We start from the raw sequence: 15,380 nt of genomic DNA on the forward strand, positions 1-15,380 counted from the left end.
CCCCTTGACTAGCAGGCCTTGAAAGGGCCTCCTATGGACTTATCTGCCCATTCAACTCATCGCTCCCCAATGGGACCTCAACCTTGTCCTCACGCCATTGATAAAACCACCCTTTGAACCTCTGGCCTCCAGCTCTCTGTCTCTCCTTTCCATGAAGGCCGCCTTCCTGGTAGTTATTACTACCCATCTCATGGTAGGCAAACTGGGGGCCATGACAGCGGATCCCACATTCCTTAAGGACAAGGTTTCTCTGTGTCTGCACCCAAGTTTCTGCCAAAGGTTGTATCCTGTTTTCATGTCAACCAGCCCGTACGCTTACCTGCCATCTTTCCGAAGCCTCACGCCTCGGCAGAGGAGCGGCACCTTCACTCTCTTGACCATTCAGCAAGACTCCTAGATTGTTTATGGCGATAGCTGACAGGATTAAGGGGCAGGCGATCTCCACACAGAGGATCTCTAAGTGGGTTTCGGCGCACATTACCCTCTGCTATCGGCTGTCAGGACTGTCTCTGCCCCTTGGGGTACGAGCCCATTCCACAAGAGCACAAGCATCGGCTACGGCCACGTTTCACAACATGCCGCTTACAGACATGTGGGGTGGCCCCGTGGAGCTCGGTACGAACCTTCTCTTCTCATTACACCTTGGTGTGAGACTCTGCAACGGATGCCTCGTTCGGCACAGCTGTTCTCCATTCCACAGTTCTGTCCTCTTCCTCGCACCCTCCTCCTGACTGGGTGCTGCTTGTTAATCACCCTCAAGGGAACACAATAGAGACCATCACTTGAAGGAGGAGGAGGTTACTTACCTGTAACTGGAGGTTCTTCGAGAGGTGTGGTCCCTATCTGAATTCCAGTCCCACCCTCCTTCCCCTCTGCTGCGGGTCTGTGCCATTTGCAGTGGAGAAGGAACTGAGGGTGCAGTCAGTCCACCCCGCCCTTTTATTGCCTCATATGAAACCATGAGGCGGAGCAAGGGCGCATGTGGGGACCAGCAGACACTACTGCTTCCAAAATCTCTGGCCCAGACACATGGCGCATGCGTATAACCTTCAGTGGAATTCAGATAGGGACCACACCTCTCGAAGAACCTCCAGTTACAGGTAAGTAACCTCTTGGCAGTTCTGCGATTTCATATTTGAGTTCCTTCAGAACTCTTGGGTGATGCCGTCTGGGCCTGGTGGCTTATTACTATTTAATTTATCAATTTGTTCCCAAACCTCCTCTATTGACACCTCAATCTGGGACAGTTCCTCAGATTTGTCACCTAAAAAGAATGGCACTCAGGTGTGGGAAACTCCCTCACATCCTCTGCAGTGAAGACTGAAGCAAAGAATTCATTTAGCTTCTGCACAACGGCCTTGTCTTCCCAGAGGTACTCCTTTAGTACCTGCATTGTCCAGCGACCCCACGGACTGTTAGCTAGGTTTCCAGCATCTGATGTGGTTTACATTTTTTTTGCTGCTTGTGTTTTTTGCTAGATGCCCTTCAAATTCGTTTTTTCACCTTCCTAGTTACACTTTTACACTTGCCTTGCCAGAGTTTAGGCTCCTTTCTGTTTCCCTCAGTAGGATTGTGACTTCCAGTTTTTAAAGATGTCTTTTTGTCTCTAACCATCTTCGTTATTCCGCTGGTTAACCATGGGCATGTTTTGCTCCGCTTCCCGATTGGGGGTGGGGGAGGTATACATATAGTTTGAGCCTCTGTGATGGGATTTTGAGGCAGGGTGAAATGTACCAGCGATTCTGAACTGGGAAGGGCAGCAACCACATAGGGCAGCTGCCAGCTCCATGCCCTGCAGCCAGATCTTGGCTGCAGGGGCCAAAGTCACGGAGTCACAGGGGCTGGTCTGTTCCCCAGTCTGTGATCAGTCTCCTGGGAGTGACCCCTTTAGTGGGCCGGGCCCCAAGAACCTCCCCAGTTGCACAGGGCCAGGCAGGACAGCAACACTGGGCCTTGGGCACCAGCGACGCTGTCTCCCTGCAGCAAGTCCAGCCCAGTCTGTGCCCTGCGGAACCCTGCACCGTTCTCTTCCACGGCTGCACGATGCTCCCAGGAGTGTCACAGTGACACTGGCAGTCTCTGCAGAGCAAGGCAGCCATGTGTTAGCCCCTGGCTCCTGCCTCTGAGCAGCCTGGGTCTGCGCAGAGAGGCCGAGGCTAAGCCAGAGACCAGCCTGGCCAAGCCTGAGGAACCAGCCAAGCAGGGATGGCTCCCTCCCTCATCTCCCTTAGCTCCCCAGGTCTGGGCTTCTGAGCTCCTCCAGAAGGCAGCCTGTATCCCAGCCCCTGAGCCCTTGTTCTCCAGGCCTGCCAGCCAGGTTTCCTGCTGCTACTTGTGGATGGTTCATTCTTCGGCAGGGTCTTTGTGTTGCTGGACCCACTGTTGAGCCTGTTCTTCAAAGGCTTAATTTGTTCCCCCAGACAGACAGCTATCCCCTCCACACATGCACACTGTTAATCCTTTTGCAGCCACTGGGCAGCCGTGCAACATACAGAGGGAAACTGAGGCATGCCTCAGCTTCATCTAACCATTACAGAAAACTTCCACTTCGTTACCAAGGGCAACTCGGGGGAGTCTGTGGCGGGATCTGGGCTTGGGGAGCAGCGCCCAGGAGTGGGCCCAGGAGGCCAGGGATGACTGACCTGGCAGCAAAAGGACACAGCCCCCAGGTTTCTCTCCTGGAGAGGGCTGTGGCTCAGCCTCCCTTCTCCAAACTGGGCCAGGCCCAGCCCTGGTGCAAGGACAAGGGGGGGAGCAGCTCCCGCTCCTGTTAGGCAGGAGCTCCTCAGGCAGACGTGGATCGCTGGCCGTGCTGGGGGCATGATGGCTTGGCAGCACCGTACGGCGGGTTGGCCACGGGCGCCAAGGAGCTGGCTCTAGGGGGCACCCTGGGATCAACTTCCACCTCTGGCCAGCGTCACCCACCTGGACTCCAGCCAGCGGCTAGGTGCAGGGCTGGGTTGCCCAGCGGGGGTAACAGGTGTCCTCTCCCGGCAGGTGGAGGGGAGCGAGTCGCACACAGGCAGCAGCCTCTCCCTGGCCCGGGTGCGGGCGCCCAGCGAGGTGTCCAATGGCACCAGCAAGTCGTCCTCCCATGGCAAGAGCCAGCGCAGCTCCTCCACCTACCACCGGCAACGGCGGCACAGTGACTTCTGTGAGTACCAGGCTGCCCCGCGGCCCCCGCCCACAGCAGCGGGCCCCTGGCTCTGAGGCCCCTGTACGCTGAGGGCCACCGGCTGTGCAGAACCTCATGGGGCACCGGGGTGAAAGGGCAGCTGGGCGCCAGGGGCTGCCCAGGGGTTCTGGGGCACGGGTACGGAGGGTTGTGCGGAGTTCAGGGGAGAGCTCAGGGCTGTGGGGAGTTCGGGAGGGGAGTGGGCAGTGAGTTTGGGGAAGGGGTCAGGGCTGTGGGGGGCAGTGGGGAGTTTGAGGGAGGGGTCAGGGCAGTGAGGGTCCGTGGGGAGATGGGAGTTTGGGGGGAGGGGTCAGGGTAGTGGGGAGTTTGGGGGGAGGGGTCAAGGTAGTGGGGGGCCGTGGAGAGTTCAGGGGGAGGGGTCAGGGCAGTGAGGGGCCATGGGGAGATGGGAGTTCAGGGGAGGGGTCAGGGTAGTGGGGGGCCGTGGGGAGTTCAGGGGGAGGGGTCCGGTCAGTGAGGGTCCGTGGGGAGAAGGGAGTTTGGGGGGAGGGGTCAGGGTAGTGGGGGGCCGTGGGGAGTTCAGGGGGAGGGGTCAGGGCAGTGGGGGCTTTGGGGAGTTCAGGAGGGGAGTGGGCAGTGAGTTTGGGGGAGGGGTCAAGGCTGTGGGGGGCAGTGGGGAGTTCGAGGGAGGGGTCAGGGCAGTGAGGGTCCGTGGGGAGATGGGAGTTTGGGGGGAGGGGTCAGGGTAGTGGGGGGCTGTGGAGAGTTCAGGGGGAGGGGTCCGGGCAGTGGGGGGCTGTGGGGAGATGGAAGTGGGGAGTTCAGGGCAGTGGGGGGCTGTGGGGAGTTCAAGGAGACTGTGACTGAGTAAAACCCTATGGGACAACAAGGTGGAGTCCCCAGCGCCAGCCACCCCCGCCTGCTGCCCCCTCTACCCAGGCTGGGTGGCAGCCAAGGCTGCCGTGCTCCCAGACAGGATATCAGAGCTATCCCCTGCCTGCAGGTGGCCCCTCGCCGGTCCCCATGCACCCCAAGAGGAGCCCCACAAGCACCGGGGAGGCAGAGCTGAAGGAGGAGCGGATGCCCTCGCGTAAGGCCAGCTGCAGTGTGGTGAGCAGCGGGCGCGGGATCCCCCCCTCCAGCCCCATGGTGAGCAGCGCCAACAACCCCAACAAATCCGAGATCCCTGACCGGCGCAAGGACAGCACCATCAACACGGTGAGGGCGTGTGCTGGGGCAGGGGGTGGGCTCCAGGACGGACAGCAGGGGTGGGGAAGTGGGGTGGAGAAGGGGACAGGCAGAGGGATCTGGCAGGAAGGGTATGGCCAGCTGGGCTGGGCGACAGGGTGGTGTGTGCCCCAGGGGATGGGGAATCATAGAATCATAGAATCATAGAATATAAGGGTTGGAAGGGACCCCAGAAGGTCATCTAGTCCAACCCCCTGCTCGAAGCAGGACCAATTCCCAGTTAAATCATCCCAGCCAGGGCTTTGTCAAGCCTGACCTTAAAAACCTCTAAGGGAGTGGGGCAAGGTGCCAGGGGGAGCAGCATGTGCCCCTGGGAGGGACGGAGGAGTGTTGTGTGCCCCCAGGGGGGACAGGCAGTGGGGCGGGGGCCAGCGGTGTGTGCCCCCGGGAGGGATGAGCAGTGGAGCCGGGGAAAGTGGCGTGTGCCCCTGGGGGATGGCCAGGGTGCTTTGGGGAGCAGCGTGTGCCCGTAGGGGACCAACACAGTGTTTTGGGGAGCAGCATGTGCCCCCGGGGGAAGGGCAGGGTACCTTGACGGGTGGTGTGTGCCACGGGGCATGGGCGGTAGGAGGGGTGCCAGGGAAGTGGCATGTGGCCCAGAGAACGGGCCTGTCTCCTAGGCAGCTGGTGCTCCCATGTCCCTGCCCCTTCGGGTGGCGGGTAACGGGTGGGCCCCACAGATCTTGGGCTCAGCCCCGCTCGGTCCCTCGCAGAACAACATCCCGTCGAGCGTGATGACGCGGAGGAACACGTACGTGTGCACGGAGCGGCCCGGCGCCGACCGCCACTCGCTGCTGCACAACGGCAAGGAGAACAGGTAGCTGGGCTGAGACGGGGGCTGGGCTGGAGGGGCCCAGGGGTCTGATCCCGGAGGGGGCAGATGACAAGCTGGATGGGCCCAGGGGGCAGTGGGGGGATACCAGGTTCTGAGATGGGGCTGCCACAGGTGGTCGCTCTCCCCTCCCTCCAGGAGGGGCTGCTGCGCTGGGGCAGGCTTTCAGGCAGTGGGATGGAGCTCTTGCCCCCCGCCCAGGGGTGTGAGGGGCAGAGGCAGCTGCCCTGAGTCTAGGTAAGGCTGTGGGGCGGGTAGGGGACAGAAGGGATGGGCAGTGCTAGTGGGGGAGAGGAAAGCCTTGGTGGGGGAGGAAGCTGGCCCTGCCCCTCCCCCACAAGCATCAGCCATGACTGAGCTGCAGCCTCCCCGGACCCCCACCCCTTCCTTCCCGTGGACCCTGGCCGCCCTGACTCCTGTCCCACTTTCCACTTGCCCTGTTCCAGTGCGTCGCGGTTAGTACCATGACAGATCCTAGGATAACCTCGCAGGGCCCCTTCATAGAATCATAGAATCATAGAATATAAGGGTTGGAAGGGACCCCAGAAGGTCATCTAGTCCAACCCCCTGCTCAAAGCAGGACCAATTCCCAGTTAAATCATCCCAGCCAGGGCTTTGTCAAGCCTGACCTTAAAAACCTCTAAGGAAGGAGATTCTACCACCTCCCTAGGTAACGCATTCCAGTGTTTCACCACCCTCATAGTGAAAAAGTTTTTCCTAATATCCAATCTAAACCTCCCCCACTGTAACTTGAGACCATTACTCCTCGTTCTGTCATCTGATACCATTGAGAACAGTCTAGAGCCATCCTCTTTGGAACCCCCTTTCAGGTAGTTGAAAGCAGCTATCAAATCCCCCCTCATTCTTCTCTTCTGCAGGCTAAACAATCCCAGCTCCCTCAGCCTCTCCTCATAACTCATATGTTCCAGACCCCTAATCATTTTTGTTGCCCTTCGCTGGACTCTCTCCAAATTATCCACATCCTTCTTGAAGTGTGGGGCCCAAAACTGGACACAGTACTCCAGATGAGGCCTCACCAATGTCGAATAGAGGGGAACGATCACGTCCCTCGATCTGCTCGCTATGCCCCTACTTATACATCCCAAAATGCCATTGGCCTTCTTGGCAACAAGGGCACACTGCTGACTCATATCCAGCTTCTCGTCCACTGTCACCCCTAGGTCCTTTTCCGCAGAACTGCTGCCTAGCCATTCGGTCCCTAGTCTGTAGCTGTGCATTGGGTTCTTCCGTCCTAAGTGCAGGACCCTGCACTTATCCTTATTGAACCTCATCAGATTTCTTTTGGCCCAATCCTCCAATTTGTCTAGGTCCTTCTGTATCCTATCCCTCCCCTCCAGTGTATCTACCACTCCTCCCAGTTTAGTATCATCCGCAAATTTGCTGAGAGTGCAATCCACACCATCCTCCAGATCATTTATGAAGATATTGAACAAAACCGGCCCCAGGACCGACCCTTGGGGCACTCCACTTGATACCGGCTGCCAACTAGACATGGAGCCATTGATCACTACCCTTTGAGCCCGACAATCTAGCCAGCTTTCTACCCACCTTGTAGTGCATTCATCCAGCCCATACTTCCTCAACTTGCTGACAAGAATACTGTGGGAGACCGTGTCAAAAGCTTTGCTAAAGTCAAGAAACAATACATCCATTGCTTCCCCTTCATCCACAGAACCAGTAATCTCATCATAGAAGGCGATTAGATTAGTCAGGCATGACCTTCCCTTGGTGAATCCATGCTGGCTGTTCCTGATCACTTTCCTCTCATGCAAGTGCTTCAGGATTGATTCTTTGAGGACCTGCTCCATGATTTTTCCAGGGACTGAAGTGAGGCTGACTGGCCTGTGGTTCCCAGGATCCTCCTTCTTCCCTTTTTTAAAGATTGGCACTACATTAGCCTTTTTCCAGTCATCCGGGACTTCTCCGGTTCGCCACGAGTTTTCAAAGATAATGGCCAATGGCTCTGCAATCACAGCCGCCAGTTCCTTCAGCACTCTCGGATGCAACTCGTCCGGCCCCATGGACTTGTGCACGTCCAGCTTTTCTAAAAAGTCCCTAACCACCTCTATCTCCACAGAGGGCTGGCCATCTCTTCCCCATTTTGTGATGCCCAGCGTAGCAGTCTGGGAGCTGACCTTGTTAGTGAAAACAGAGGCAAAAAAAGCATTGAGTACATTAGCTTTTTCCACATCCTCTGTCACTAGTTTGCCTCCCTCATTCAGTAAGGGGCCCACACATTCCTTGACTTTCTTCTTGTTGCCAACATACCTGAAGAAACCCTTCTTGTTACTCTTGACATCTCTGGCTAGCTGCAGCTCCAGGTGCGATTTGGCCCTCCTGATAACATTCCTACATGCCCTAGCAATATTTTTATACTCTTCCCTGGTCATATGTCCAACCTTCCACTTCTTGTAAGCTTCTTTTTTATGTTTAAGATCCGCTAAGATTTCACCATTAAGCCAAGCTGGTCGCCTGCCATATTTACTATTCTTTCGACTCATCAGGATGGTTTGTCCCTGTAACCTCAACAGGGATTCCTTGAAATACAGCCAGCTCTCCTGGACTCCTTTCCCCTTCAAGTTAGTCCCCCAGGGGATCCTGGCCATCCGTTCCCTGAGGGAGTCGAAGTCTGCTTTCCTGAAGTCCAGGGTCCGTATCGTGCTGCTTACCTTTCTTCCCTGTGTCAGGATCCTGAACTCAACCAACTCATGGTCACTGCCCCCCAGATTCCCATCCACTTTTGCTTCCCCCACTAATTCTACCCGGTTTGTGAGCAGCAGGTCAAGAAAAGCGCCCCCCCTAGTTGGCTCCTCGAGCACTTGCGCCAGGAAATTGTCCCCTACGCTTTCCAAAAACTTCCTCCACCAACCCCCCAGTGCCCCACGGGCAGTGCCATGATGGATCGGAGGATAACCTCGCAGGGCTCCCTGACCTCACTGACGCCCCCCCACCCCCCATCCCTGCGGGCAGTGCCATGATGGATCCCAGGATTACATTTTAGGGCCCCCTTCCCCTGCCAACCCACTCAGTTCCCTGCAGGCAGCACCATAACAGATCCCGGGATAACCTCTCAGGGCCCCTTCCCCCACTGACCCCCCAGTGCCCCGTAGGCAGTGCCATGACAGATCCAGGGTTAACCTCACAGGGCCCCCTTCCCCTGCCGACCCCCCACTGCCCCGTGGGAAGCACCATGATGGGTCCCAGGATAACCTCAAAGGGCCCCCTTCCTCCACCAACCCCCGAGCAGTGCCCCACGGGCAGCACCGTGATGGATCCTGGGATAACCTCCCAGGGCCTCCTTCCCCCACCTACCCTGTGGGAATTATGGGGAAGGGGGTACATAAGCAGTGTGGAGGAGAGGGGTGCGTGGGCATTGATAGAGTACTAAGTGCATGGGAGGAGAGGGGTGCGTGGGGGTTATGGTGCAGGGAATACATTAGGGGTGGGGAGGAGAGGGGTGCGTGGGGGTTATGGGGCATGGGGTGCATAGGGGGTGGGGAGAAGAGGGTGCATGGGGATTATGGGGCATGGGGTGCATAGGGGGTGGAGAGAAGAGGGTGCATGGGGGTTATGGGGCAGAGAATACATAAGGGGTGTACATAAGAGGCTCACAGTGGGGCTCTCTCCCCTCCCCCCAGCTCCATCGCCAACCGGGTGCCCCCCGCGTCGCCCTCCAGCCACAGCATCGCCACGTCGTCCTCGGACCGCACCCGCCTCTCGCGTGGCACCACCATCCGCAGCACCTTCCACGGGGGCCAGGTGCGGGACCGGCGTGGGGCCGTGCAGAACGGGCCGCCCACCTCCCCCACGCTGTCCCACGAGGCCACGCCGCTGCCCCAGAGCCGCAGCCGCGCCACCTCCAACCTCTTCAGCAAACTCACCTCCAAGCTGACGCGGAGGTGAGTGCCCCAAGCCCAGCACTCGGCGTGGGGCAGGGGTGCTGGCTGTGGGGGGGACACTCCCAACTCCTCCAGCCCACGTCTCTCCCAGCAGGGGGCGCTGTGGGGAGCAGGGTGGGGGCAGTGGCTGTGGGGAGCTCCCAGCTACTCTAATTCCAGCCTCTCTCAGCAGGGGGTGCTGTGGGGGAGCTCCCAGCCTCTCTCAGCAGGGGGCGCTGTTGGGGGGCGGGGTGGGGGGGTGGCTGTTGGGGGCTCCCAGCTACTCTAGTCCCAGCCTCTCTCAGCAGGGGGTGGGGTGGGGGTGGTGGCTGTGGGGGGCTCCCAGCAAATACAGTCCCAGCCTCTCCCAGCAGGGGGTGCTGTGGGGGTGGGGTGGGGGTGGTGGCTGTGGGGGTCTCCCAGCTACTCTAGTCCCAGCCTCTCTCAGCAGGGGGTGGGGTGGGGGTGGTGGCTGTGGGGGGCTCCCAGCTACTCTAGTCCCAGCCTCTCTCAGCAGGGGGCGGGGTGGGGGTGGTGGCTGTGGGGGGCTCCCAGCAAATCCAGTCCCAGCCTCTCCCAGCAGGGGGTGCTGTGGGGGGCAGGGTGGGGGTGGTGGCTGTGGGGGGCTCCCAGCTACTCTAGTCTCAGCCTCTCCTGGCAGGGGGTGCTGTGCGGACCCCCAGGTTGGGCCCCAGGGTCTGGGCGCCAAGTTTCCCTGCATGAGCCGTGTGCCTGGGCACCTCCTGCCTCTGGTCTCAAGCTCTCTGCTCCCCCTTCACTCCGGCCTTCTCTGTTTCAGGGTCACTCTTGACCCGTCTAAGCGGCAGAACTCTAACAGGTGCGTCTCTGGCGCCTCTGTGCCTCAAGGAGCCAAAATCAGTAAGTGCCGCAGCTTCCGCTCCCCCCTCGCTCTGTCTCCCCCTCGCTCTGTCTCCCCCTCGCCTGCTCTCCCTTCCTACCTTTTCTTTCTCACTCCAGGTCCTGTGTTGCACTTCTCCAGCCTGGAAGCCGGGGGATCTCCCAGTGCCCGGGAGCTCTATTCACCCGGGAGCTCTATTCGGGGAGGGGGGTGGGATCTGGCTGGACAGCAGGGAGCTGTAGGTGCACCGCAATCCACAGGGCACGCGTCCTGTGCCCAGGGGCTGAGTGGTCCTGTCACGGAGTCCCCGGGCGCTGCTCTGGAACTGCTCCCCATGAAGCCAGTCAGGACTCTGGGGAAGTCTCCTCTCTGTGAGCAGGACACACAGCTCACACGGCTTCCACCTTCCTGGGTCTGACCTCGGAGCATTCAGCGTCCTCTGCCCCTCCGTGCGCTTCCCACAGCGAGTCCACCCAGGCGGGGTCCTGGGGAAGCCAGAGGGTCCTGCCCCTCAACTCCGCAGTCAGACGTGACTCTCAGCCAGCCAGTAAGACAGAAGGTTTATTAGATGACAGGAACATGGTCTAACACAGAGCTTGTAGGTACAGAGAACCGACCCCTCAGCTGGGTCCATTTTGTGGCCAGTGAGCCAGACAACCACGTCTGCATTTCACTCCATGTCCCCAGCCAGCCCCAAACTGAAACTCCCTCCAGCCCCTCCGCCCCTGGGCTTTGTTCCTTTCCCGGGCCAGGAGGGCACCTGATTCCTTTGTTCTCCAACCCTTTAGTTCTCACCTTGCAGGGGGGAAGGGCCCAGGCCATCAGTTGCCAGGAAACAGGGTGTCGGCCATTCTCTCTGTCCAGACCCCTGCACACACCTGCCCTCTAGGGCTCTGCAATGATCATACACCCTTACCCCACCACCTAGATACTTAAGAACTGCCTAGGGGAAACTGAGGCACCCCCACAATATTCAGAGGAAACATTAAGAATAGTCCCACTTCGTCACAGGTCCCTACCCATGCCACCATACAGACATTTAGGGCTCACATTGTTGGGGGGTCTGAGCATACTTGGGGTCCTCTCCAAAAGCCCCTCGTCCCCACCTGCTCCTGCAGCCTGTGGGGTGACCCATACACCCAGACAGAGAGGTTCCCCCAGGGCAGGGCCTTTCTGCATCACAGCCCCAGAATTGAGCCCCCTGGTTGTGCCCATGCCCGGCTGTGTGGGGTGAGGTGCCTACGCTGGGTCCTTCTGGGCCCTAGTGCTGTGAGCAAGAGGGGGGAATGGGGGTTTCCTTCCGCAGCTCTCAGAGGGGTTCATGATGCAGCATCCAGCTGTGGGGGGTGGCTCCAGCCCCCCAAAGTGGCAGAGATGCTGCTCCTCCCTGCCCGGTTGCTCCCATCTTGCCCCATCTGCTCTGCTCGGGGCAGAGCCCAGCCGGGTCCATGGCCTAGCTACCGGCATGCGGATTCATCTGGAGGGCTGAGGGACCCGGGGGCAGCGCGCCCCATCCGGAGCAGCCTTGGACGCCCTTCGTCATTCCCCCTCTGCCCCACTCTATGGAGGAATCAACAGCCTGCCAGGCCAGAGACCTCTTCTGTCTTAAAGGAAACCTTCACGCGGGCCCCTCGCAGCCTAACCCACCAGCGGCTCTGGGTCTGGGAGCAGCCCCGTCTACCCGTGCCCAGCACCCACCGCTGCCCCCTCTGAGTGCAGCACAGAGCCTCGGCTCGGCCACTAACTGCTCCTCTGTCCCCACCACAGGGTCGCAGACGAACCTGAGAGAATCGGGGGACCTGCGCTCACAAGGTACGTGGTGCTCTGCCCCGCCTTGTCCCGCCCCGACCTGCCTGCTGGGGCAGCCCTGTCCCACCCTATCCCAGCCCGCTGAGATAGCCCCGTCCCGCCCCGACCTGCCTGCTGGGGCAGCCCACTGAGCCAGCCCCGTCCCGCCCCGACCTGCCTGCTGGGGCAGCCCACTGGGCCTGCCCCGTCCCACCCTGCCCTGCCCCGTCCCAGCCCGCTGTGATAGCCCTGTCCCGCCCCGACCTGCCTGCTGGGGCAGCCCCGTCCCGCCTCATCCCAGCCCGCTGGGCCTGCCCCATCCCGCCCTGCCCTGCCCTGTCCCAGCCCGCTGGGCCTGCTCCGTCCCACCCTGCCCTGCCCCGTCCCAGCCCGCTGAGATAGCCCCGTCCCGCCCCGACCTGCCTGCTGGGCCTGCCCCGTGCCGCCCCGACCTGCCCCATCCCAGCCCACTGGGCCTGTCCCGTCCTACCCCGCCCTGCCCCGTCCCAGCCTTCTTTTGTGATAGCCCTGTCCCGCCCCGACCTGCCTGCTGGGCCTGCCCTGTGCCGCTCCGACCTGCCCTGTCCCAGCCCACTGGGCCTGCCCCGCCCTGCCCCGTCCCAGCCCGCTGAGATAGCCCCGTCCAGCCCCGACCTGCCTGCTGGGCCAGCCCCGTCCAGCCCCGACCTGCCTGCTGGGCCAGCCCCGACCTGCCTGCTGGGCCAGCCCCGTCCAGCCCCGACCTGCCTGCTGAGATAGTCCTGTCCCTCCCCGACCTGCCTGCTGGGGCAGCCCTGCCCTGTCCTATCTCGCTGGGACTTCCCAGAAGCTGCCTTGCCCTGCCAGGGCTGCCCAGAACCTGGTCTCTACACACAACTGTCCCCTTGCTCTGGTGCTGTGGCAGCACCTGCCTCCACCCCTATCAGCCCCCTGGCAGGGACCCAGCACAGCACCCTGCAGCCCCCTTCCCGCCCGGCTGACGCCCCCTCTGCTCCTTCTGCCCACAGTTGCAATTTACCTTGGAATCAAAAGGAAGCAGAACCCCGGCTGCTCCGATGTACCTGGAATGTGAAGGTGACCAGCACCCACCCCCCCGAGGCCATGATGGCTGCCCTGCGCCAGGCCACGGACTCGGCCAGCTGCTGCTGCCGCCAGCTGGAGCCCTTCCTCCTGTCCTGCACGCACGCCAAGAGCGCCAGCGAGCACTTCTGCCACTTCGAGGCGGAGGTGTGCCGGCTGCAGCGTCTTGGCCTCACCGGCGTGCTCTTCCGGCGCCTGGCTGGCACCTCGCTGGCCTTCCGCACCGTGGTGACGAGCATTGCCAGCCAGCTGCAGCTCTAGAGCCCTGGATGGCTCCCCACGCCCAGCGGCCTGCCCATCCTCACTGGGGGTGGGGGGTCCCCCCAGGCTCCCTGGCCTGGAGCCAGTGCAGCCCTGGGATGGATCTGGCCAGCAGCTCGGCCTGTAGGGGAAATGCCCCTGACTCCTCTGGCCTGTGAACCCGGCCTGTCCTCTGCTGGGCCTAGGCCTGGGGCCTGCCCTGCTGCTCCTAGGGGCTCACAGGGAGAACAAGGGCACCGGGCACCGTTCCCCTCTGGGGCGAGGGGCTGGGCCTGGCTCTGCTGGGCTGGGGCCAGGCCCAGGGCTGCCCCACACACAGTGGGGCATGCCCAGCCTAGCACAGGAGGGGGCTCCCCAGGCCAATTGTGGGGTGTCACTGAGCCACTGGCCCCAGTGTAGTGGGGGCATTCCCAACGTTGGCAGGTGTTGAGGTGATAGCATTGGCAGGGACAGGGCAGGGCCCTCTGGGAGAGGCAGGGTGGGATGCTCTGGGTGGGGGGGCTCAGGGCACAGTGAGGCACTCCAGGTTTGACAGGCCCCTGTGGGCTGAGGGTAGGGACGGGGGCTTTGGGCTGGGGGTGATGCAGTGGGGCCGGAGTGAGAAGCGAGACGCTCAGGACAGCAGTGTAGCCCATGGGCCCACCATTTCGGCCGCCTCCAGCTCTGGGCCCAGAGGGGAGCCCCATCTCCCTGGGTGGCCGAGAGGTCACAAGTCTCCCAGTAGCAGGGACGTGGCCCCCAGCACAGGGACAAGGGGCCACCCCCTCTAGGCACAGCAGTGCTGAGCAGGTGCCAGGGTGAGTGCTGGGTCCCCGGGGGTGGTCCCAGCCTAGACCATGGCAATGACTCGGGCCCCGGATGCCCCTTGGGTGGGGGTAGGATGGTGTTGATTGAGCTCGGGGGCAGGGGGGATGGAGCTGGGAGCTGTGGGGCAAGTGCTCATCCCTGTTGCCTAGCAGCCCTGCCAGGGCAGCACGAGGGACTGTGCTCCCTCCCTGGGGGCAGCTCTGACCCCAGCCCTGCCTCCCCCCTGCTTGGCTGCCTCAGTTCAGGGCCAGTGGCTGAGAGGGGCCCTGCAGGCAGCCCCTGGAGAGGCTGGACCTCCAGGGGGACTCGGCCCTACTCAGGGCACAGCCCCCTTGGCGGGCAGGGCCCCAGGTGGGCCATGGTCTCACTGGAGCTGGTACGACCTGGGGCCTGGCACGGCTGCACCTCCCATGGATGGGCACGACCTGCCCACACATGCCCAGGGCTGGGGGGGTCAGCCTGGCCTCATGCCCTGCTCCTGCGGGGGCTGCTGTGGAGGGGGGGGTGTTGATCTGAGGAGCTGGAGGCTGGGAGGAATAAAGGAGGTTGTAAGCAAGGCAGCAGGGGTCCTGGCCATGGGGCTGGAGGGTGTGTCTAGGTGGCAGGTGTCCTGGCAATGGGGGGCACCCCTGGGTGGCAGGCATCCTGGCTGGGTGGGGGGTCCCAGCTGGGGCCTGTTGACACCTCCCCTCCCCATTTTTTAAAGAGCAGAGTAAAGCAACAGGCAGCTCCCGGGAAAGCCCTGGTGGGTCTCCCCCCACCCCGGGCTGGGCCCTCCCCTCTTGTACAGCCCCTGTAAATAGCCCCGGAGTCCCTTTGGGTTGTGTAGAGTACCGAGCCAGCTCGTAGCCTTGGGACATTTTTAAGTTATTCCAGCCCTGTGCGCCAGTCTGTATTGACCCCCAATAAACATAGGAAGCCTCTGCCCCGTCTGGCTCCTGCTTCACTGCCACGTGGGCATAGGTCTCGCCCGTCTGTCCGGGCATGGGCACAACGCAGGCCTGCCTCCGTCTCCACCCTTGGGCTGCCACCCGGGAGCACACGGTGCTTTGCAAACAAACTTGTGTCGGGGGAGGCTGCCCTGGGGTAGAACCCAGGCGGCCTGAGACCTGCTCCACCCCTCCAAGAGAGCGGTCCGTGCCCACAGCCGCGTGCTTGGGGCAGAGTGCAGGGGATTTCGCTGCAGGGACAGAGGGGTGTGTATTGAGCGTGCAGGTGAGTTCAAGGCCCTGCCCACCACAGGCACCGTCTGTACGGGGATGTTATGGTGGTGCCCTCGGCCCAGCAAGTCCCAGGGGCTACGGGAGTGGGATTTCCCGTCCTGTCTCCGTTCCACTAGCACGTGGCAGGGCAGTGTGTGCCTGCGTGTGCTGGGAAACCTGGGCCGCTCTCCCAGAGAGCCGTGGTGTGAGGCACAGGTTGGCACCAGCAGTAATGCCTCTGAGGAGGGGGGTTCTGGGCCGTGGGTAG

At 61.5% G+C, this 15,380-nt stretch overlaps 1 protein-coding gene across 3 annotated transcripts in view; it reads left to right on the forward strand.

Moving 5' to 3' along the window:
• Nucleotides 1-14,833, forward strand: part of MARK4 (microtubule affinity regulating kinase 4) — a 69,046-nt gene extending 54,213 nt beyond the window's left edge. For 2 of the 3 annotated variants that reach the window (XM_048834351.2, XM_048834350.2), the window contains 6 exons: nt 2,998-3,154; nt 4,140-4,354; nt 5,098-5,201; nt 8,876-9,136; nt 11,742-11,786; nt 12,770-14,833. In XM_048834351.2, coding sequence (XP_048690308.1) covers nt 2,998-3,154; nt 4,140-4,354; nt 5,098-5,201; nt 8,876-9,136; nt 11,742-11,786; nt 12,770-13,103 — 1,116 coding nt within the window. In that variant the 3' untranslated portion in view covers nt 13,104-14,833. Of the gene's footprint in view, nt 1-2,997; nt 3,155-4,139; nt 4,355-5,097; nt 5,202-8,875; nt 9,137-9,914; nt 9,995-11,741; nt 11,787-12,769 lie in introns of all 3 variants that reach the window. The other variant, XM_048834352.2, reaches the window with a different exon arrangement.
• The last annotated feature ends 547 nt before the right edge of the window (nt 14,834-15,380 follow it).

This window comes from Caretta caretta, chromosome 23 (genome assembly GCF_965140235.1).
Source record: "Caretta caretta isolate rCarCar2 chromosome 23, rCarCar1.hap1, whole genome shotgun sequence".
In the NCBI taxonomy this organism is placed as follows: Eukaryota; Metazoa; Chordata; order Testudines; family Cheloniidae; genus Caretta; species Caretta caretta.